Source organism: Lacerta agilis, chromosome 7 (assembly GCF_009819535.1).
Source record: "Lacerta agilis isolate rLacAgi1 chromosome 7, rLacAgi1.pri, whole genome shotgun sequence".
NCBI lineage: Eukaryota > Metazoa > Chordata > Lepidosauria > Squamata > Lacertidae > Lacerta > Lacerta agilis.
Window position 1 is genome coordinate 65,951,877 of NC_046318.1, and position 23,460 is coordinate 65,975,336.

The following is a 23,460-nucleotide window of genomic DNA, read 5'->3' on the forward strand; positions in this document are numbered from 1 at the left end:
TATCATTTTTGGACATTAAATGAGCCACCGTGAAGCAAGATCCCTTTCCTAGTCAGTCACTGCCAACTCAGACCACATCAGCATATGTGAAACTAAACGAGGCTGCATCCCTGCTTGCTCCATTTTCCAACCCCACCTACCCCCGCCCTGCCCCTCTTCCAACTCTCCACCAACCCACCAACCCCCGCTCTTTCCACTCCTGACTCCTTTCCCCTCATTAAACAACTTGCCCGGGCTTGCCCAACCAGAGCATGGTGACATTTTACATTCTGAAGTATATAGCTAGATTAGGAAATTCCCTGCCTGCCTGCTTCCCAAAGCCTAGTAAGCACTGGCTGGGCTTTGAGAAAGAGGGGCAAGGGCTCGACAGAGTCCTAGAGTCCTCACTCCTCCTTCCCAAAGCTCAGCACTTGCCCCCAAGTAATGTGTGTCAAAATTTGGCTGTGCACAGGACAGTGCACCAAGGTCTGCCCCTACCCCAGCTATATGTTCCCTGAGTCACACATCCACATACTCACTTTTACTACATGCTTGGTAATTTTACCATTAGTAATGGTTTGCATCAGTTTATCCAGAAGAAGATATTAACCTAATATGTGCATAATTTCCTGGATCCTCCCTTACTTGGGAAAGACTTCCATTTTCTAAGGAAGCCTTCTTTGACAAATAGCTTCCTTGATTCTGCTTGTTAACCACAATGGCAAGTTGGATTGGGTGGTTGAGCTTCTATTATTGTAGTTTTAAATAACCTCCAAGCTTTCTGGAAGTCATAGAATACCACAACAACACTTCAGCATTTCACCAGCCTGGAAAAGGCTGTAAACAGCAGGTATTACCAGCACTGATTAGAGCGTAGTGGTGATAATGCCAAGGTCACAGGTTCGATCCTGTAAGGGCCAGCTGCATATTCCTGCATTGCAGGGCACTGGGACTACATGATCCATGGGATCCCTTCCAACTCTGTGATTCTATTTATGTAAGAACTCAGCTGATTTTAAAAGTGAAGACTGTCTTTCCCTCTTGCACCCCACTATGATCTCTAAAGCCTAACCTACTTTTCAGCCGTACAGTACATGCAGACCCTGCTGAAATAGCTTGTGCTTTTTTTGCTTGATACCCCGGTTTTGTGGTTGGTTCAAATCCCCACTAAATCATGAAGCTCAATGGACTAGTCACTCGTTCTCACTTCCCTCACAAGGTTGCTGTGAGGATAATAATGAAGGATGGAGAACCATGTGCACTGCCTGAGAGGAAAGGTAGTATATAAATGTAGCTAAATAAATATCTCATGAATGTAAATAGAATTCTAGGAAGTGTTCGGGATAAAACTGCAACAACAGAATTTAAATAACTGCAGCCATTCTTTTCCTAGGGTCGAAATGCTTGTACATACAAAACACCAGTCATCGTTATATTATGTTTCCAATACAAGGGAGCTTAAGAAAGACATGGTTTTTTTTTCCTTACTGCTTCTTGTGTCATGATGACACCCTTGGAAGACAACTTTACTGACAACTTCCTTCTGTTTTGTAAAATATTAACTTCAAAAGTGTGAATGATAAATGCTGGGTTAATTACTGAACTCACAAAGAACTGCCAATGCAGTTATAGATAAGAAATTTAAATCTCTGTGTGATCTTTACTGCTGTGCTTATAAGAGAATTCACATAAGGATTTTAGAAAATCGGACTTGTGTATGCAATCTGCAAAAGAAGCACACCAAAGACCAATTTATCTTACATAATGTGCAACTAAAGTAGTGTAATTATAACAACTAGAATGCAATAGTATGCTGACAAAGACTGTTAATTCAAAATTTTAGCTCTAGAGAGAGCAGCAATTACGCACAGTCCACAAACCATACCTGTATACAATTCCTTAAAATAAAATAATTATTTTATTTAGATAAAACTATTATGCTAGAAATCTTACAATGACTAGGATACAGACCCAGCCATACATATGCCTCAAGCACACAATAATTTAGACTTTGCTTCTGGCTGCATTCCCTCACACTCTTGTCAAATGCAGAAATGGTTGGCTTTTGGGAGCTTGGGAGAAGGAAGGCCAAAAGGCATCAATGAACCTAGAAGCAACCCTGAAGTTTTTTTAATTTCATTCAGCATCAACCAACATCATTATTCATGATTTATAGGTTCTTTGGAATGCAACAAACAAACAGATACATAGGATTTCAACACATCGATAGAATAGGGAGCTGAAGATGCCATTTTGCCAGATGGATGGGATATAAATAAAATATTATTATTATTATTATTATTATTATTATTAATGGAAGCTTAAACTTTTAATCATACATTTTTGAAAATAAACTAGGCCTCCAGCAGGCTTCGTAACTGCAATGGAATACATATATAACAGTTTGACACTGTTCCTTTATTATGAGATCTATTGAGGAAATTTTTGTGTTGTATGATTGCTATGCTGTTGATTACGTTGTAAACTGCCTTCTGGTGAAGGGTGACACCTAAATTTGTTAAGAAAGGAAGAAAAATTGTGGCATGTTATTTTAGTGAAGGAGCCACTGGCCTTCCCAAAGGTTAAATACAAAACTTTTTGAGCTATGGAGATATCACACACACACACAACCTGCAATAAAATGTAGTGTGTAATGCTTTTTTCCAGCGTTTCAGTCAGCCAGCTATTCCATTCCCCACCCACAAGACATTCCGTGTTCTGCAGTCCCTAAGCATCCTTAGTCCTCACTGGGCTGCTTTGGTGTTAACCTCATTAGGGTTTTTACCTTCATTTTGTACTTCTGTTCCCAAAGCCAGCCAGCTGATACCTGCCGTGTGTGTGTGTGTGTGTGTGTGTGTGCGCGCGCGCGCAGTTTTGGCTAGATAAAGTCTTGCTCTTGGAAAATCTTTGTTTTTTTGCATTTGTCTGTAGCCAGAGAATACCTTTAACAAGCAGTCTTAAAGACTCGTTTCTTTTCTCTGGCCTTTGGGGGTTGATTCAAGATGCTAGACGTCAGGATGAAGCTTTAAATTGGCTTTCCCCCCCTTATGCTGGTTTCATATTTTGGGTATTTTAAGTGCTTTAAACATGTTCTTGTTGATTATAAACTGCTTTAAGAGGAAGTTTTGCCTCAAAACAGGGACAGAAGCCTTTTAAACAATAAAAACAAAACTGCAGCCACACTGGTATCTCCCTTTGACTGGCTCATCAATTTTTAATAAGCACGTTACTGCAAGAGTTCCCAAACAGATCCCAGCAACTAGCAATTCTGTAATAAGAGCTACTTTCCTTTATTTATTTGAAAATATTTTCTTTCTTAAAATATAACAAGGCAGCTTGCAATATATAAAATACAATAACATCCATCTATAAAACATAATTAAAAACATGGATAAAACATCAGTAGATAATATAATAATTATAATATTTTAACAAAAAAATTCACATTGTGAAGACCTATCTATACATTGCAGTTTTTTGAGGGCATGTGGAACCACCAGAAGTGCCCTCATCAGAGGACCTCAGCTACTCAGCTTCAGATCTCTTGCTGCAGTGATTAATTTCTGGGGCGAGAGGAGCAGGAGATACAATAATGTGAAAGTTCAAGATCTGCTCCCAGTTGCACCATAGACAGAATCCCAGCAGCCAAATGAAGTCTAAAGAGACCCACAGACTTAATTTGCTGGCCTTCTTGCTGTCATTAATAGTTGGAATTAACATTTAAAAGCTTTTTTTCCATTTTAGTTCATATTGGCTTGAATCCTAAGGTAAACTAGCTTGAGTTCACAAAGGGAAATCTTCATATTTGCTTCACACACACACACACCCCAGACCACATTCTTCAGGAAGGCCAGCCCTGACTCTCCAAAGAGGTTTTTCCAGAGTCACAGGTGACTGCAGAGGAGAGTAAAGGGACAATATTGGGTTTTTTTTAACTTCCACCCCACCAAACCTCCTTACGATAACGATCTTAGGATCCAAGCAATTATTTAGTATGTGCTTGCAGTATGTACAGCATACAAAGGTTCTGACCTTCAGCCATCTATTCAATCCACTTGTTGGCAAAGAAGAGATGCAAGCCATAGGGATTCTGCCAGTGCTCCATTAGTGTCATGTGAGATTACTCATAGTATAAACTGTGTAATCAGGTGAACAACAGTTTCAGGTGCTGCTTAAAGTCTTATCAAACAAAATGTGTAATAAAGCTGCTTGTGTTATTGATACTTTTAAAATAATCTTTCAATAAATTTCATTTTACAAAACTTTAATGTAGGAAAAATCAAGTTAGGCCAACTTTTCTCTTTAATGTCTGTATGGTGAAATAATTAAGCATTAGAAAGGAATAATCTGTTCATGAGCATGGAAGTATCAAATTTATCTTATGAAAATGTGTCCATGTTCCAGTTGCTTCATTCCTTATTACATGCTGCAAAAGGCAGTAATAATTTTTATAGCCAAATATCTCTTCATAAGATACCAGGTGGCTTTCAATATTTACTATTTAAGTCATGCATGAAATTTAAACATTACAAAAAAAATGACTTACCAGTTGAGATTCCTGAAATATGCACATTTTCAGAACGTTCTGCAAGAGCACTGTTTCCTAAAATTAAACATAATGAATAAACTAATTTCCAAGATAAAATTTGTAAAAATTCTTCAGATATAGTACTATAGAAAAGAAAAAGAACAAAAAGCAAGCTACTTTTAATATTCAAATACTTTACATCCAAAGGCTTCTTCCGCTACATTTTTAAATGAAGAATAAAGCCAGGCCGGGAGGGGGCAGGGAGGAAGAGCATAAAACGATTATACAATCAAGACACAAATGGCTTCTTTGTCACACAGTGAGCAAGCTAAATGGAGAACCTAGGCAGCTTCAGAGCTTGATTACCTCCTAAAAGATTTTAAGGGAATTAAGATGTATTAGTCCAGTAGTTTCTTCTTCCAGTTCTCTTCAAGACTTTTTCTAATTCTGTTCCCCTCCCATCTAATAATAGAGGTTAGCAGAGTGAATTAAATAAAGATAACAGAAGGGGGTGGGGAGAACCTCAGTAACCAAAAAGGAAATGCAAGGCCCCCTCCAGCACAGTGAAACAACCACAATGTACTTTATTACAGGGCCAGCAAACATGTAGCATTGGCTATGTAGAAAAGTAGCATTAAATCACTTAATATGATGGTAACCAATACAGTGGTACCTCAGGGTTACAGACGCTTCAGGTTACAGACTCTGCTAACCCAGAAGTAGTACCTCAGGTTAAGAACTTTACTTCAGGATGAGAACAAAAATTGCATGGTGGCCGCGTGGCGGCAGCAGGAGGCCGCATTAGTTAAAATGGTACCTCAGGTTAAGAACGGTTTCAGGTTAAGAACAGACCTCTGGAACGAATTAAGTTCTTAACCTGAGGTACCACTGTACATACGCAGTTGCCTATCTGCACAGTCTACTTTCCAGGATAACATCTTCAGAATGACTCACCACTTGGGTGATAGCAAGAGCATGTGTTTGTTTGTTTGTTGGTTGGTTGGTTGGTTTAACTCAACAGTTTTGGAAAATTGGTATCTCTGGGTCCACTATGAAACATCATGCTGATGCGGAGAAAGGAGAGATGAGGCCAACCACATGCCTGGATGTTGGGGTCAAATTCCCCGAGTTCAGTGAGAAGCAGGGCTTTTTTTCAGCCGGAACTCACACAGGGGTCAGCAAACTTTTTCAGCAGGGGGCCGGTCCACTGTCTCTCAGACCTCGTGGGGGGCTGGACTATATTTTGAAGGGGGGGAAATGAACTAATTCCTATGCCCCACAAATAACCCAGAAATGCATTTTAAATAAAAAAACACATTCTACTCATGTAAAAACACGCTGATTATCTTTTGTAATGTTGCCACAGAATCATGGAATCATAGAACTGTAGAGTTGGAAGGGACCCTGAGGATCATCTAGTTCAACCCCCTGCAATGCAGGAATATGCAGCTGTCAAACCTGCAATGTTGGCATTATCAGCACCACGCTCTAACCAACTGCTCGGTCATTTAATGATACTTTCTACCAGTTTTCTCCAGACAGACATTAAGCTAACCCACTTGTAATTTCCAGGATCCCTTGTGCTTCTCCTGCTCTTTTCTGCTGTAAAACTTATGCTTCTCCTGCTCTTTTCTGCTGTAAAAAGCAGAGCCAGATTTCCTTACCTTAGTGTGTTCTGATAGTAGAACCAGTAATCAAGACTGACACTTTAGGGGATGCTTTCCTTCCCTCTCATTGTTTATTCACTAAAAGCAGAGCTGGTTGTGTCCCCCATGTGCTATCAGCCAGAACAGGGCCTATAATGGCCCAACCCACACACAATATTTCACTTCTCACTGTTCGTAATTACAGAAGGGTCTCCCACATTTAAGGGCTACTAGAAAATGAACATAGAAATTTGCCTAAAGCAAGTACCATGAACATTGTGTTACTGTTTCTGTATTTCACACAGTTACAGGTGGGTAGCCGTGTTGGTCTGCCATAGTCAAAACAAAATAAAATAAAAACTTCTTTCCAGTAGCACCTTAGAGACCAACTAAGTTTGTTCTTGGTATGAGCTTTCGTGTGCATGCACACTTCTTCAGATACACTGAAATGGAAGTCACCAGACCCTTAAATATAGTGAGGGAGTGGGGAGGGGTATTACTCAGAAGGGTGGTGGGAATGGGTGATCAGCTGATAGGTGTGGAAAACCTGTTGACTACTCTTAACGGCTGCAATAGGTCTTGCAGGGAAAGGCAAGGGGTGAGATGGCTAAAGATAGCTTTGTCATGTATAATGAGATAAGAATTCAATGTCTTTGTTCAGACCAGGTTTCTCCATGGTTTTAAGTTTGGTGATAAGTTGCAATTCAGCCACTTCTCTTTCCAGTCTATTTCTGAAATTTCTTTGTATTAAAACAGCTACTTTGAGATCTTTTATAGAATGTCCTGGCAGATTGAAGTGTTCTCCTACTGGTTTCTCTGTCTTGTGATTCCTGATATCAGATTTATGTCCATTTATCCTTTGGCGTAGGGTTTGGCCTGTTTGTCCAATATAGAGAGCTGAAGGGCACTCCCAAATTAAAACAGTACAACGCATCATCAGAGATCTACAACCTCTCCTAGACAATGACAGTTCTCTTTCTCAAGCTCTGGGAGGAAGACCCTTCATCACCTACAGACAGCCACCCAATCTCAAACAGCTCATCACCCACAATAATACAACAACAGGACTCAACATGGACACTGGTACCAGAGCCTGCAATAAACCCAGATGCCAACTTTGCTGCCACATAAACCCGGACAACACCATTACTGGCCCCAACAACATCAAACATACCATCTCAGGACTATTTAATTGCTCATCTTCCAACATTGTGTATGCAATCAAATGCCAACAGTGCCCTTCAGCTCTCTATATTGGACAAATTGACTTCCGTTTCAGTGTATCTGAAGAAGTGTGCATGCACACGAAAGCTCATACCAAGAACAAACTTACCGTAGTTGGTCTCTAAGGTGCTACTGGAAAGAATTTTTTATTTTATTTTGTTTTGTATTTCACACAGTTACTGATATACAAAAGACAAACAAGACTCTTTGAATCTCAGAAAGAAGTGAGGTCACCTAGAGATCTAAATAAGGTAGTAAACTGGTACTGTCGATTTTCCATTAAACATAACTTTTTTTCTTAACAAACAAAACTGTTTTGACCCACCTTCATTCTGATAAGACTTCACTCCAAATAAGTATGCGACTATACTTGGCACACTTGCAAAAAAAAATTACTTGACTGATTCACAAAAAGATGTATTTTCCATAAAAATTATGAATTTTATGGCATTCATATCCAAGAGTGTTCCAACTACCGACACACATTTTAATACCTGCAATGCACAACTTCGTTGATTACATCTAATGGACAGAATCCAATATAAAATTAGGACAGGAAATGTGCCAACAGGGGGGCTTTTAGACAGAAACAATCCGCTGCATTTGGAAGAATCATCTAGAGCTAAAATTCAGCAAAGGAATTACACTAAATAAGCACTAATGCCAAAAGAGATCTAGAAATAAAATAATCTTATGTAATATCATTGTGGGAGAAAATGTGACATGACTTTTGGCTTGCATGAACTTACTCATATTGCAGATTAAAGACAAGGATATTACAGTGGAAATCTTTCATAATTCATACATGTTGGTAAATCATCAGAAGGATGTCAAGCAAATTAAGTGCAGTGTGAAAGTGAAACCACTGCAAACATCAGCTACTAAAAAATACCAGACTTGTAGACAATATCACAAACCAACACCAGGAAACAAATTCATAAAACCTCTACTGGGTACGAAATGGGGACCACTATCTGCACTATTATTAAAGAGAAACAAGGATTGAGAAATCTGTTCAAATAAAATTAACATAAGCCAGAAAGAAACCAAATAAATCCCACATACACATTTCTTAGTGAACTATTTTCAGAAGAAGCAATTGTGAATTTTTAGAAGAGAATGTCTGCCAAAATCAAACAGCACAGCTGGAAAATATTTGTTCCAAGTAGATTGTTAAAAATAATCTATTGACATATTTATCTATCACTCTTGGTTGAAAATTACGAGGTAGTTTACAACCATCACCATAAACACCAATACAAATAAAACCAGAAAATTAAAAAATCTATAGCAGGAAACCAAAATTACTAAATGCTAGACAATAGAAGTAGCAAATAATTGAGTAAAACAAGTCTTCAGTGAGGTCTTGGTACCTGTCTGGCATCTAGGAGGGAGATGATTCCAAAGACTGGGTGCCACTATAGTGAAGGTCCTGCCTCTGGTTGCTACTTGACTCAGTCACAAGTGCTATGTGTTAAGCAATGACACCATATCCTTGTGATTGGATGCTTCAGTCAGCCTAGCCACCAAGATCTGCACCAGCTGCAGATTCTGGACTAATGTCAATGGAAGCCCCATACAGGGCACAGAGCAATAATTCAAACTTGAGGTTACCATTGCATAAGTTATCATGGCCAGGTTGTTCCAATTCAGGAACTGCCATAGCTGGTGGTCACCTTTCACGGGTTTCAAAAAGGCCTAGAAAGTGTAGCAATGTATATATTTCTAGCTCAGTTCACTAATCTTTTCTTCAACAGCAAGGTTGGGCAGCTCAGCAAGGGCTTGCCAGCTTTGTATGCTGTGTTGGCATTGTGTTTTAGCATTAAACTGGAAGTGCAGAAGGAAACACTAACAAAAGCAGTCATGACAATATCGGCATTCTCTCATGCCACCCACAATGATTCTACCATTTTCCTTGTCTCCCAAATCATAAACCAAAGTCAGAATCTATTCCTCATATTATAGAATTAATGCATTACGGACATTTTTCACACAGAAACTTGTAAACTCAAGAATCCTAGACAAAACAAAAAAATCTAAAAATCAATTTTGCTGTTGAAGTGTATACAGCTGCCAATTATGAGGGCAATATCTACTTCAAACATTTTAAATTCTATAAAAATCCACATTACGCAATTTTAAAAGAAAAAAACGAGTTTTACTCTAAAGAAAACTAATCTAATACTTGTTTGAAGTTACTTGAAGTTTGAGCTATTACTTGCTTGTCAAAAGAACTGAACAAAACCACATATTTTATTAAGAACACTACAGACTCTGCTTTACTGATAGGTTTGCTTGAGATAGGTTTGTTAAAACAATTGTTTAAAAGAAAATCCTCATGAGCCACACTGGCCAGATGTTTTATCTGGAATAATATCAGGGTTGGACTGTAGCTCAGTAGTAGAGCTTTGCATGGAGCAGGATCTAGGTGTAATTCGCCCCAGCATCTCCAATTACGGCTAGAAGTAAACCCTATCAGAAATCCTTGAGGGCCATAGCTAGTCAATGTACACAATGTTGAACTAGATCAGTGTTTCCCAAAGTGATACTGCCTCCTGGGGGGCACTGAAACATTCCGGGGGCAGCAGTATCCTCAGGTGCAATAGGGGGGGCGTTGAATAAAAATAAGGGGGCAGTGAAAGCATAGTTTTGAAAAACTGTTCGTACATGTTTCATCTTCCACTGAGGGTTTTTTTCTTAAAAGGGGGAAGTAGGCCAAATAAGTTTGGGAACCTCTGAACTAGATGACTCTGACTCTGTAAGACAGAATTGTACAGTATTTGGAAACATAGGAAACTTAAAACTGTTTCCCCCCTATCTCCTGGACATTTTTATTATTTTGTTATAGTTGCAACCTTGTTGTTTTTGTTGTTGCAATGTTTTTGTACCCCGTTCCCTTTGTACATTTACAAGGCTTTAATTTATTTTCCTTCGTATTTTACTTTTTGTTGTTGTTGTTGTTGTTCAGTCGTGTCTGACTCTTCGTGACCCCATGGACCAGAGCACGCCAGGCACCCCTATCCTCCACTGCCTCCCGCAGTTTGGCCAAACTCATGCCAGTCGCTTCGAGAACACTATCCAACCATCTCATCCTCTGTCGTCCCTTTCTTCTTGTGCTCTCCATCTTTCCCAACATCAGGGTCTTTTCCAGGGAGTCTTCTCTTCTCATGAGGTGGCCAAAGTATTGGAGCCTCAACTTCAGGATCTGCCCTTCCAGTGAGCACTCAGGGCTGATTTCTTTAAGGATGGATATGTTTGATCTTTTTGCAGTCCATGGGACTCTCAAGAGTCTCCTCCAGCACCATAATTCAAAAGCATCAATTATTCGGCGATCAGCCTTCTTTATGGTCCAGCTCTCACTTCCATACATTACTACTGGGAAAACCATTTTTTGTTGTTCAGTCGTGTCCGACTCTTCGTGACCCCATGGACCAGAGCACGCCAGGCACGCCTATCCTTCACTGCCTCTCGCAGTTTGGCCAAACTCATGTTAGTAGCTTCGAGAACACTATCCAACCATCTCATCCTCTGTCGTCCCTTTCTCCTTGTGCTCTCCATCTTTCCCAACATCAGGGTCTTTTCTAGGGAGTCTTCTCTTCTCATGAGGTGGCCAAAGTACTGGAGCCTCAACTTCAGGATCTGTCCTTCTAGTGAGCACTCAGGGCTGATTTCTTTAAGAATGGATAGGTTTGATCTTCTTGCAGTCCATGGGACTCTCAAGAGTCTCCTCAAGCACCATAATTCAAAAGCGTCTTTTAATTTCGTGACTGCTGTCACTATCTGCAGTGATCATGGAGCCCACTGCAGATGGTGACAGCAGTTTTACTTACCATTATGAAAATCAAGAAATAGCTAATTAATGTAAAGAATACAAAAAATAGTATTTGTCAAGTTTGCAGTTGAAAAACATGTTATCAGCAAAAATCACTTTTAAAAACTGCTAATCAGTTGAGAGTTCTGAGAGGTTTTATTCTTAAATGTGTGTGTGGTGAGAGAGGATTCATCATCTGGAATCAAATCAGCAAGTTTTGATTACTTTAGTTTGCTGTGTGCCAAGAAGACTAGACTGCACAGCTTCCTCTAGGCAATCCTTTATCAGCTACTTCAAAGCATTCTGCAAGAATCAAAGCAGAAGTATGAGCATCTGACTTTGTATAGCTAGTTTCACAAGATGTCTTTCTGGTTTTCACCAACAAGTTTTTCACTGCTTTTCCTAAGTAATTTGATAAGTACTGTGCATATGTATTCAGATGTGTTTAAGGTAGCACACATACAACAACCATTGGAAAGGCTACACAGAGTGACCAATGGGGAAAGTAATGTGAGGCTCAGAAAGCAGTTTGGAACTGTACTGACTGACCCTGAGTCAGCAGCTGTGTTTTATATGAATGTTCTTTTTATTATTCTGGCAAGAATTCACTGACAGACCGTTCCTAATGTTTTTTTTTTAAAAAAAGCTTTTCATGCTCATATTCAAGCTGCAGCGATTACTACTGGTAGTAAACATTTATACAGTATTTTAGTTTTCCCCTGCACTTTATAAACTTAATTGGGTTCAAAATTAGTAAGCCACAATTGACCTGTGTCAAATCCAAGTCAGGTTCTCTGTACAGCAGGTCTCAAAATACATCCTTCTTTTTCTTGTATTATTCAATAAATGTGGGGCCCTCAGTCATTTCATGGTCAAGCAAGTCCTGCACACAATTATTCTATTATTCATAATATGTGTATACTAAAAAGGATTTTGCCATCTTAGATTGACAGTAAAAAAAATTTAAACTTGGCAAATAATATAATACCGTGTTTCTCCTAAAATAAGACACCGTCTTATATATTTTTTTGCTCAAAAAAACACAGTATGGCTTATTTTCAGGGGATGTCTTATTTTAACCGTGTCGCATTGGTACGCTGCATAGCCACGCCTCCCCAGGCTGTTTTAATGGGAGGTACCACATCACTATGGCTTATTTTCAGGGTATGGCTTATTTTTTGGGGAACGGCTTATATTTCGCAAATGCATAGAAATCCTGCTATGGCTTATTTTATGGCTATGTCTTATTTTAGGAGAAACAGGGTAGTTGAACAAAAAGAATGCCAGAACAGACATCCTCACTTAACCCTTTGATTTCCCATTTTGAAGATTGTAGCTTATGAATAAAATTAAAATCAGCTACTGTGATTTTTTTTTCAAGTTTCTAGTCTACAACTTACAAAATAAGCCACAAAATAAATACATACCTAAGTTGGATTCTTCAACAATCCCTTAAATCCAATTCTTAATAGTTCAGTTCAAAGTTTATGCTTGTTAGAAATTTGCTACTTTTGAATTTACTACCATCTGCCATAATATTGAAAACATCCCACAAGTGCTAAATACACTATACACAGCTATAATCACTTAAAATATGTTTGCTCAATATGTTGAATCGTATCTATGCATCTGTCACTTCCAGCATACCATACCGTACAATAATTAATCATATGCAATGGTCACTTACAATCTAAAACAAGTTCCTGGTGGAATCAGATACATTCTGGCTGATCTCTTTGTCCCGTAGAGATGGGAACTGGACTCCAATATTATGTCAGATGGGGAATGGGTAGAGGGGGAAAACATCCTATGAGACTTACAGAGCTTCTATTCTGCTGTTGCTTTGAGAAATAGTTCACAACAGAATCCCAGACACTGTCCTTTGGCAATGTAATATCATAACGTACCCTTAGGCCATTCTCTAAAGCAGTGTTTTTCAACCTTTTTTGGGCAAAGGCACACTTGTTTCATGAAAAAAATCACGAGGCACACCACCATTAGAAAATGTTAAAAAATTTAACTCCGTGCCTATATTGACTATATATAAAGTAATTTTTCAATTTTTCCCACGGCGCACCAGGCAACATCTCGCGGCACACTAGTGTGCCGTGGAACAGTGGTTGAAAAACACTGCTCTAAAGTATTGCTATACATGTATTTTGTTCCTCCCCTTGTCCCACTTCATTCAGTTCAATATACAGTAGAATGCCTCAGCTAACACCTAGTCTCCTTTATTGCTATATTCATGACACCTCTCTCATTATGTCTTTGAACTATGCTCTGTCTTCCAACAAAAGTCAAATTCTAATTCTTCAAGCTTTTAATCTTTCTTATCATATCTCTTTTGACCAATTCACTATTATACTCTTAATGAGGCACCACTTGTACAGAAACTTCAGAGTGCCTATACTGGCATCCAGTTCTGTCAGTATAAGGATGTCTGTAGCTGAAACGTTGTCTGCCAGACTGCTTCTTTCCCAATTATTCTCAAACTGGGAACTATTGTCCATACACTCTGAAAAAAGATTTTCCATACCAAGGAAAATACTAAAAACACTGCATCAACCATTTTTCATTTCTTTTTTTTCTATCATAGTAGCTCTTCTTGCTTGAAGGTGGAAGGGAAGAAGAAATGGGGCAAATAGTTTCTATTAAGAGAGAAAAAATGAAAACCAGTGATGTCACAGTTCATAGTTACCTGGTTTGGAGTACAAATTTACTCAGGTCATTATACTAAGTGTAGAACAATTTCAGTATACTTTCACCGAGAAGTTATTCTTTGATTTGGAATGCAAAACCATGGACAATCAGCTTTCAGGCTGCCCACACTTCTCTGTAAACCTATGTGCAAAAATATGTTCAACAGATGAGAACCATTTATTGAACAGCAAAGCAAACTGCACAAAAATGGAAAGTGTTTTTCTGCTTCTAGTTTAGCTCTATTTTTGTCCATGTCCTCAATACTAATCACAGCTTGTTCTCTCTAACAAGGAATAGCTGGGAGTTCTTTGAAGGTGAGTGGGTGGCAGTGGCTCTCAATCTGTAAGGAGGATAGACTAGAAGGAGTTCTTCAACCACAAGAAAGGAAAGAGACAAAGGCAAATAGCTAATTCTATACACTAACCTCTTAAAGAGACAACAATGTACAGAATATTATTTATGTTTACACTAGTATGGGAACTGTGAGTCAGTAGAGGAACAAAGAGGCTTCCCTTTAGGAGCAAGCCTGTGAAATCGGTCCTATGTATTCCCTTATTCTGTGTCTCCCACATTCTCTGCTTTGTGCAAGTTAATTTGATATGAATCAACTGTCTTTATTCTATTTTGCCATGGAACTGCCTTCCTCGATAAATAGCATTAAGCTACCTCCTTGGAATCCTTTGTATCACTAAAACTTTCCTGAGCCACTCTAGTTTCATTTTTTCCTGCTACTGAGTTAACTCTTCATCCTGTCTATGCAATTTTTACTTGCTGGATAATTTGGCCTTATTCTGTCTTCAAGCAATCTCTACATTTGCTGCATTTGTCAACAGAAGTAATTTGATATTTTTATTCCTGTTAACTCCTTGTGTACATTTACAAATGGTATTAACCACAGTTCACATTTCTGTTCCTACACTGGAAAGGAGTCTATATTGGTGCATGAAAAAAGTCTATCATTAAGTAAGTTAAGAACTGGTTGAAAACCACTCTTAAGTTGTTGATTTAAGTAAACCAAGACAAAATGAAGGAGAAGAACAGAAGAGTAGCACTGCTGGATCAGGCGCCTTTCCTATCTAGTCCAGCAACCTTGTCACACAATGGCCAACCAGATGCTTGTGGGATGTTAGCTTAACCAGATCTTAGCTGTGAGTCCTGGAACATCTGCTCCCTGCCTTGCAGGTATTTTCCCACCTGACCTTGGAGGACAGGATCCTGACTGACTCATGCTACAAAAGACGAGGTTGCTGGACAGACTATTGGGTTGAGGTATTGTTTGAGGGGGCAGTGTTGCTGCTGTTTTTATTGACACTAATTCATTTGTATTTTTTATTTTTAGAACTTGTTATGATTTATTTGGCATTTTTATGTGTTTTATTTATTGTTTGTAATTATGTAATTTTTTTCATGTTGTAATCCACCTTGAGCATGGTTTTAACTATGGAAAGGCAGCATACAAATAAAGTAACAGATGGATGGAAGCCTGCAAACAGGAGCTGAGCACAATAGCCCTCTCCCCTCCTACAGTTTCCAGCAAATGGTATTCAGAAGCATGTTGTCTCTAACATTGGAGGCAGAACATAGCCACCTTCGATAGCCTTTATCTCCATGAACTCGTCAAACTCTCTTCTAAAACCATCCAAATTGGTGGCCACCACTGCCTCTTGTGGGAGCAAATTCAATAGCTTAACTACCGGTATATGCTGTGTGATGAAATACCTCCTTTTGTCCAACGTTCAGCTTTACTGGATGTCAATGAGTTCTAGTACTATGTGAGAAACCTTTCTCTGTCCATTTTTTCCATGCCATGCATAATTTTATTTACTATCATGTCACCTCTTAGGTGTCTCAAGGACTCCTGTTTTGCAAAACAGTCAAATGTTTTGAAGAATTTGATTTACAATCAATAAACCAATATTTTAGAGCTCCTTTAGAAATAAAGAAAACCTTGAGACACTGGTTCAGTCCCTTCTCAGCTGCCTACCAACTTATCAAAACAAGTTTGACAAGTGAGGTGTCAACAGGGGTGGAGTGGGGACATTTTCTGGCTTAATTCAGCAGAATCCATTTCAGCAGCTTTCAGGGTATGAAGCCTTCAAAAAACTTTTTTATAACTTTGTAAGAGATAACACACTTTGAGCTTGTTTGGAGGTTAAGATTTTTATAGGAGCACTTTAAAAGACTTATGGCCTTGTATTTTTCATTCACAGAGAACAACTGTTGAAGTCAATGGGAATCCTGGGTATCCTAAAAACATTTAAGACCCCTGTTGTTCTCCACAGCTAACATTTTGTAAACTAATAAAATATGACCTAGGTTTCTTCCTCACTAATATAAGTATCTGTGCTCGGGTCCTACTGCCTCAAATATCACAAAACTCTACCACTGAAACTGTAGCTGGATTTCCAATCAATGCCTGTACTTGTGGGCACTTTGCTAGAATCAATCAACAAGGATCTGTTCACTAAAAAGGTGAATATTTTCAATTTTTTACACATGCTTTAGCTATCAACACACCCTTGTCCAAAAATATTTAAGAACAAGCTATTCCATTCATTGAATGAAGGAGAGTTTTCAAATCTTTTAATTAGAATGGGGCGGGGAGTCTGATCCGCTTGCAAAGAGCACAGTCTATTCACAGAGAGGCAAATAAATATTTTACATGGTAGAATTCAAGCGCTATAGCTACATTGGGAGTAGAGGTACAATCACAATCTGTTAAACCCCTCTTCACCCAAAGCATCTAAGGATACAAAAATACCTTACACACACACACACACAAAAATCATCATACAACCACAGCTTGATATGATAACAGCACATCACTAAAAGCAAGGCATTAAAACCAGCATCTGTAACAGAAGCAGAAACACAAGTAAGACTGATGTCTGTCATACTTGGCCAGGAGAAGGGAATTCCAAAGATTGGGGACCACAACAGAAAAGGCTACCGTCTTTGATGCCACAAGATGTACACCTGCAGCCACCAGAACAACCAGGAGGGCCTGATCTACAGATCTTATTGAATGGACAGACTAGTACTGTGTGAGAGAATTGCTGTGAAAGGGGAGAGGAAAGTGAGAACTAAGAAAATCAGTGTAAAGGCTGTACCATATATCCCTGCAGCTGTGTTATAAACTCAGCTATATAAACTACGCGCCAAATGCCACCTTAAACCTAGGTTGTGGCTACCACAACAGAATGTCTATTTGCCAGGGTGCTGGACAAGTAGGGGTCACTTCCAACGCTACAATTCTGATCCTATGACCTCAGCTACACTGCTTGGCTGTAGCTTGCTCTTTCAACCATTTACTAGTCCCAGTATGCAAGAAGGAAAAACACACACAGTGGAAATGGAATTAATGATGGGCTAAGGCAGGGTTTTTTAAACTGGCTCGTTGTCAGAAATCTCCACATAGTCACAATTAGACCCGCACCAATAGCAAAATGTGCCTGGTGCCCAGGGAATTTCTAACACTGCCCTACAGTCATACTGTGGCAGTGGCCCATATGGCCATATACTGTATTCTGTTATTCAGCATCAGGGTCACTGGCACAGAACACCATAATGCAGGACAGCATCAAAAGTTGTAGCTGGTTTTTTATGCAATCCCTGCCATACTGTATGGCATTATCAAAGCTGCCCTGGTGAAGCAGCAATTTTCTCCAGCTCCTTCCTTCCCAAGTGGCTGATGTCACTTACACTGGTGGGCATCAAAGCTTTTGAGGACTGTGACTCAAGAGCTCGACTTGTAAGACTGTAACCTATATTGATGCTTCTAATTACACACTGAATTTCATTAGAACAGGAAATATGTAGTTTGCTATTTATATTTAGAAAAAACGTCTCCTGAGAAGCCACCCATGCCCATTTTTCCACTGCTGCAGTTGAGGGGGTGGGGCTCTTAACAGATGTACAGAACATAGTTATATACAAATTTTAAAATGTAGGCTATGAATGGGCCAGTTCCTAAAGGTATTGTTTGGATGTTGTTTCTATAGAAACTGATAATATTTACTTTCACATAGTGCACTGAGGATTTTGATCAAAACATGGGTTTTAAGTAGGGTCACACTGTGGAAGCTAAAAAGAGATCCCAGTAAGAGGCTAAAAAAGCTTTCCTTGAATAAAATGGGGTAGAATTTTAATAATTGCACAGCTGTTGCTAAAAGGTGAATTCCACTGAAGGTTTAAAAACAAGCACCATATTAATAGTCTTGCAAACCTAATTAACTAATGTGGGTGCTCCACATGGTCGCAACTGGACCTGCATCCTGAGGCTCCTGAACAGACCCTTGGACTGGGGTATTGTTTGTGGGATACTGTTGTTGTTGATATTACTTTTTTGTACATTTATTTTTAGATCTTAATATGATTTATGTGGCAACTGTTCATTTTGGTTGTATACTTTTTATGTGTTTTGTTTATTGTTTGACTACTTTTGTTATATTTATAAGTATGTGATGTTTTCATGTTGCAAGCAGCTTTGAGCGTGGTTTTAACTATGGTGGCATACAAATAAAATGATGGCTGGGTGGATGAGAATAACCTGCACACTTTCACATACATACAGTATATGATACAAAAACAGTAAACAGTTAACATAGTGAGTAATATTCAAATAAGTCATACTCTGAAATCAAAGTTACTCTGAGTATGATTTAACTGGGCACCACCCAGTGTAAAGAAAGGCTAGTGTTAAATCTTAAAAATTATCTCAGAAAAACTGGTCAGCTGCAGTAATAAATCTGTTTGCACAAACATAACTTCCTCTCATACTCCCTGCAGTTAACATTGGATTTAGTTCCCTGCATATATTTATGTTTTATATTTTTTCATCCTCTGTATATTATCAAAAGCACTTTATCAGAGACTAGACCTATAAAGCACTTCCTTAATTTTAAATGTGGTGAGCTGTGTCTGTCTTGTTCCAAGCACTTCAATTCAAGAAAAACAGTGGTCAAACAGATTAAGAAAACAATGACCAAGAAAGTAGTTGTTTTTGTTTGTGCCCTGCTGAGGCGGAGGCTAAAATGATCTATGGGAATGCTTCCAGGTCTATGAACATAACTGTATTTTACTTTATGTCCCTCTGTAAAACAGTGGGTTTCTTAAAAACCAAGCTCTTGTTTCCTTTAATATGAAGAACAGATATACAGCTTTAGCCAATGGTATGAATAGCAATAGGTACTATTTAACACAAGTCTTGCTTCCTATGGCTTTTGGAGATCCCTAAGGCCTTTTATACATAATAAGTTTTAATGGATATGATCTTACTGCTGCCAGGCTTTTCTGCATTAAGTGTGATCACATTGCATACTTGTTTCTTTATAGTCATAGTAAGTCATGCATTTTGTTTTGGAGAGCGTAAGTTCAAAACCGAAATTTATCTATGTTATTCTGTTTTTCTTATAGAAGTATTTTAAAAATCGAGACAGGATTTTCCTTTATATATGAAGAAACAGTACTTCACGTAGTCAGCAGGCCAGGGACAACATGAACTTTGTGATGTTTGCAAAATAAGGTGGTCAGTATTTATCACTGTAATTTTAGAGGAAAACTACCATAACCAATTTTGGACGTATGCTACAATAAGATTGCTTGGTTCAACTTTGGTTGCACATTAAAAAGGAATAAAGTAACTGAGGTAAATCGTTTTAAGTAAATTGTTAAGAGATCTTTAGTGCTTCCCTGCTCCCTCAGAGAATAATTATCAGTGTTCCCTTGGAAAAGCTAATTACTATTAAACCAGCTTAAATCTGGGATGGATAAAGCCCAAGTGAGTTACCTACCACATCCACACCAAGTGTGTGAAAACAGATACAACATTCTCATTCCTCCAGGCTGTTCAAACTCTAGGAAACAACTTGCAGATATACAATGCACCCTTCCTTCTCATATATCTGGTAAACTATGGCTTATGAAAGTATTCCTGGGTTGAAAGACAAATGCTACTTTTTGGAGGGGGAAATGAGTTACTTATCACTTAAACCTCAGTCCATGGTCCTACACCAAATACACTGAATTAAAGCCTAATTTTCTATCTAAGAGGGGTGGGGATCGCATTGAACAGTAACTTGACTTTTAAGGTCATGTAATAATAGTTACTCACATACAGCTGGTCCGAGGGCCTTCTGGCGGTTCCCTCACTCTGCGAAATGAGGTTGCAGAGAACCAGGCAGAGGGCCTTATCAGTAGTGGTGCCCGCCCTGTGGCACATCCTCCCATCAGATGTCAAAGAAATAAACAACTATCTGACTTTTAGAAGACACCTGAAGGCAACCCTGTTTAGGGAAGTTTTTAATGTTTGATGTTTTATCGTGTTTTTTATATTCTGTTTGGAGCCGCCCAGAGTGGCTGGGGAAACCCAGCCAGATGGGAATGGTATAAATAATAAATTTATTGCTGCTGCTGCTGCTGCTGCTGCTACTACGGCACATAAGCAGCTCACTCAGTGGGGTACAGCCACAGCGTTAACTTTTGGGTAGCAGCATCAACACCACAGGGGCAAGACAGCCGCCAGGTCGGGTATGCACTGTCATATTGACAGAACTAAATGCTTCCACCGCCGCATCCATACAGTTCCAACTTCACCAGTGCCTCACCCATCCATGTACACAACAGCAGTACTGCTGCTGGGAGGTTATAACTGCAGCTCTACCCCAATGGGTGAGCAACGCCTCTTACAACAGTGTTTTTCAACCACTGTTCCGCGGCACACTAGTGTGCCGCGAGATGTTGCCTGGTGTGCCATGGGGAAAATTGAAAAATTACTTTATATATAGTCAATATAGGCACAGAGTTAAATTTTTTAACATTTTTTAATAGTGGTGTGCCTCGTGATTTTTTTCATGAAACAAGTGTGCCTTTGCCCAAAAAAGGTTGAAAAACACTGTCTTACAACATGTTGCAACCATTTATAACTATTAACCAGACATCATTAACATATCCAACTTATTGAGAAACACTACTTTAGCCTTGTAATTAGAAGTCTTTCTTCTGACAAAGTTCTGGATGCTTAGTTGCCATCTAACTTTGTATTGGTTTGTGGCCGTTTTTTTCAAGCAAGTCGTTTTGTTTTGCATGCTTGCATACCGGTATGTACAGAAAAGTAAGAACTTCATTTATTTCCTAATTATTAGCTTGTCTGTAAGCAGATATAATTATATAGTGTGAAAGACATGTGAGATGAATGACTAGTTTATACTACCTAGTGTAGTATAAATGATTTAGTCAATTAATACTAATATAGTAACTGTTATAGCAACCAATTAAAATTTCACTTTTGTTCAGGAAACGTGAATTGAGACATGGAAAACTTGGATTTTACTTTCAGAAAGCAACCAGTATGCCCAGATCTAAAATAAACTTAATATTATTCAGTCATACAATCCTTTACATCTGATCTGTGGGTGAAAAAAAGCCTGAGAGAACTTTCACAATTTGGAAAAAACATCTTGACACCACTCCTGTAAGCCAATCCCCCAAAAGAATCTGAACCCAGGCCTATTGTCTCAAGGTCTTTTCTTCACCTGTTGGACCACAACAACTCTCACAAATTGTTAGACAACATACAAACAAGTTACATGAACTGCCATCTCATTATGTGTAGTCTAGGTAGAGTAAAAGCAAGCTTTTCCTAGAGCATTGTTGCACATTACAGTGTAGGCCCCTCCTTGTACAAAGAAACTTATGGTGCCACCACCAAGTTCCCTTTGCTGTAGAGCTCAATAATATTAAGACATTTTAATATATCTTCCACTGTCAAATACACATAATCCACTTAAATCAAGTATGCAGTGGAACCTGACAATTTAGGGCCATCATTTGTTTGCACTCCAAGGCAAATTGTTGGCTAAAACATCTAATAAATATACAAACAATGCCAATTGGATTTCAACATCTGGGATTACTCTAGCTACAAGTTTTATGAAACTGCATGTTTTGGTTATGAACCTAGTTGTGGTGCTAATGGCATCCAAGAAAGGTGACAAATGAGGGACAAAGCATTCAGACATTTAGGCACATGCTGTTGAGCCGGGGCTTCATTCCAATTAGCTATAACCATTTTAACGTTTACATCTTATATAGCTGCCTACTAAAAAGTGTTTAAGGACCACATCCCACAGGTTAGACCACTAGTAAGGTTCTGCATCCAGAAGGTCCCAGATCCAGGTCTTGGACCCTTGTCTGAAATCCTGGAGAGCTGCTGCCAGCCAGTGTAGACATTGCTGAACTAGACGGGCCAAAGGGAACTTCCTCTCTTCCTAATATGCGTGGGTAGAACAAAACTACATTTGGGGAGAGAAAAGGGTGAAGTCGGGCCCCACTTGTTTTAAACCAGCGGGCTTTGAGCATACGGTATACATATTTCCACTGTGAACTTCTTTTCCTCTCTCCCACCAGCCCCACTCCTACGACCTGACAACAAGACGCGTGAACACCCCACGGGCACGTTGTTTCGTGCGGGCGAGAGGGTCACACACACAAAACAAAGAGGCAGGCAGACTAGCTGGGCCAAGGTCCCAGCCCTCGACTTAAAACAAAACCCCGGCGGAAGAAGAAGAAGTCTTCAGTCCTGCTGCTTTAAAACTGGCAAGACTGATGCCCGAAGAACAAAAATAAGCAGAATGAAAAATGGGCTCTTTGGGCTGGGGGGTGCCTCTCGCTCACCACCACTCGCTCACCCCAGCGTTAAGGAAGAAAGGAGAGAGGAAGGGGGGGGGTAAGCCAAGAAGGGGAGAAGGGGAAGAGAAAAACAAAAAACAAATTAAGCCTTTTTCCTAAAAAGCAAACGGGAGGGGGGGGGAGAGATGAAGGCTGCCTGCTTTGTCTCTTGGCGCCCCTTTAATATAAGGCCAACGGAGGCGACAAAGGGAGAAATGGAGCCGGCTGGCTGACTGGCTTCCTCGCCCCCTTCTCCTTCATCCCGGAGGCTGGTACCTACCACAACAGGAGGCGACGAGGAGCAGGAGCTGCGCTGACCTCCAAGCAAGGGACCCTTTTGCGCTCCAGCAAGGGGCCATAACACCGCCACGGGGGGGAGAGGGAGAAGAAAGAGCCGGAGTCGGGAGCCCCCGCGGCCACAGTCCCCGCTGCGGGAGTAGGGCCCAAGCGCCGCCGCCGCCGCCGCCTCGCCGGCCCCCTCGCTGCTCCCTCCCGCGTCGCTCTCTGCTCAGCCCCCCGCTGCTGTGGGAGCCATGGGCGGCTGAGGCGGGTGCTGAGGCGACGACGACGACGACGACCGCCAGCCTCCGGCCTCCTCTGCTCTCCGGTCTCGGGCAGCGCTCTCCTCCGGCGGGCAGGAGGGGCTCCGCCGGCGCATCTGCGCATTAGAGAACCGAGCCGCTCTCTCTCTCTCTCTCGCAGGAAAGCGGCTTCCCTGGGCGGGGAGGGAGCGAGCGAGGGAGACCCAGCCTCTCGCCCAGACGGAGGAGGAGGAGGAGACTGAGCGGGCTTCGTCTTGGCCGCGCACTGAACCGCCTCAGTTTCTCTCGGGGCTGCTGGCCGCTCGGTGACCCTTTAAACTCAAGGAGACAAAAGCAGCGGAAGGGGGCGGCGAGGGAGGATGT

At 40.1% G+C, this 23,460-nt stretch overlaps 1 protein-coding gene across 1 annotated transcript in view; it reads right to left on the bottom strand.

Annotated features, from left to right (window-relative positions):
- Positions 1-23,235, bottom strand: part of LRP12 (LDL receptor related protein 12) — a 34,075-nt gene extending 10,840 nt beyond the window's left edge. The window contains exons 1-2 of the mRNA XM_033155729.1: positions 22,836-23,235; positions 4,526-4,582 (exon numbers count right to left, since the gene is read on the bottom strand). Of these exons, the coding sequence (XP_033011620.1) occupies positions 4,526-4,582; positions 22,836-22,914 (136 nt within the window). The 5' untranslated portion in view covers positions 22,915-23,235. The remainder of the gene's footprint in view (positions 1-4,525; positions 4,583-22,835) is intronic.
- Positions 23,236-23,460: the final 225 nt, after the last annotated feature.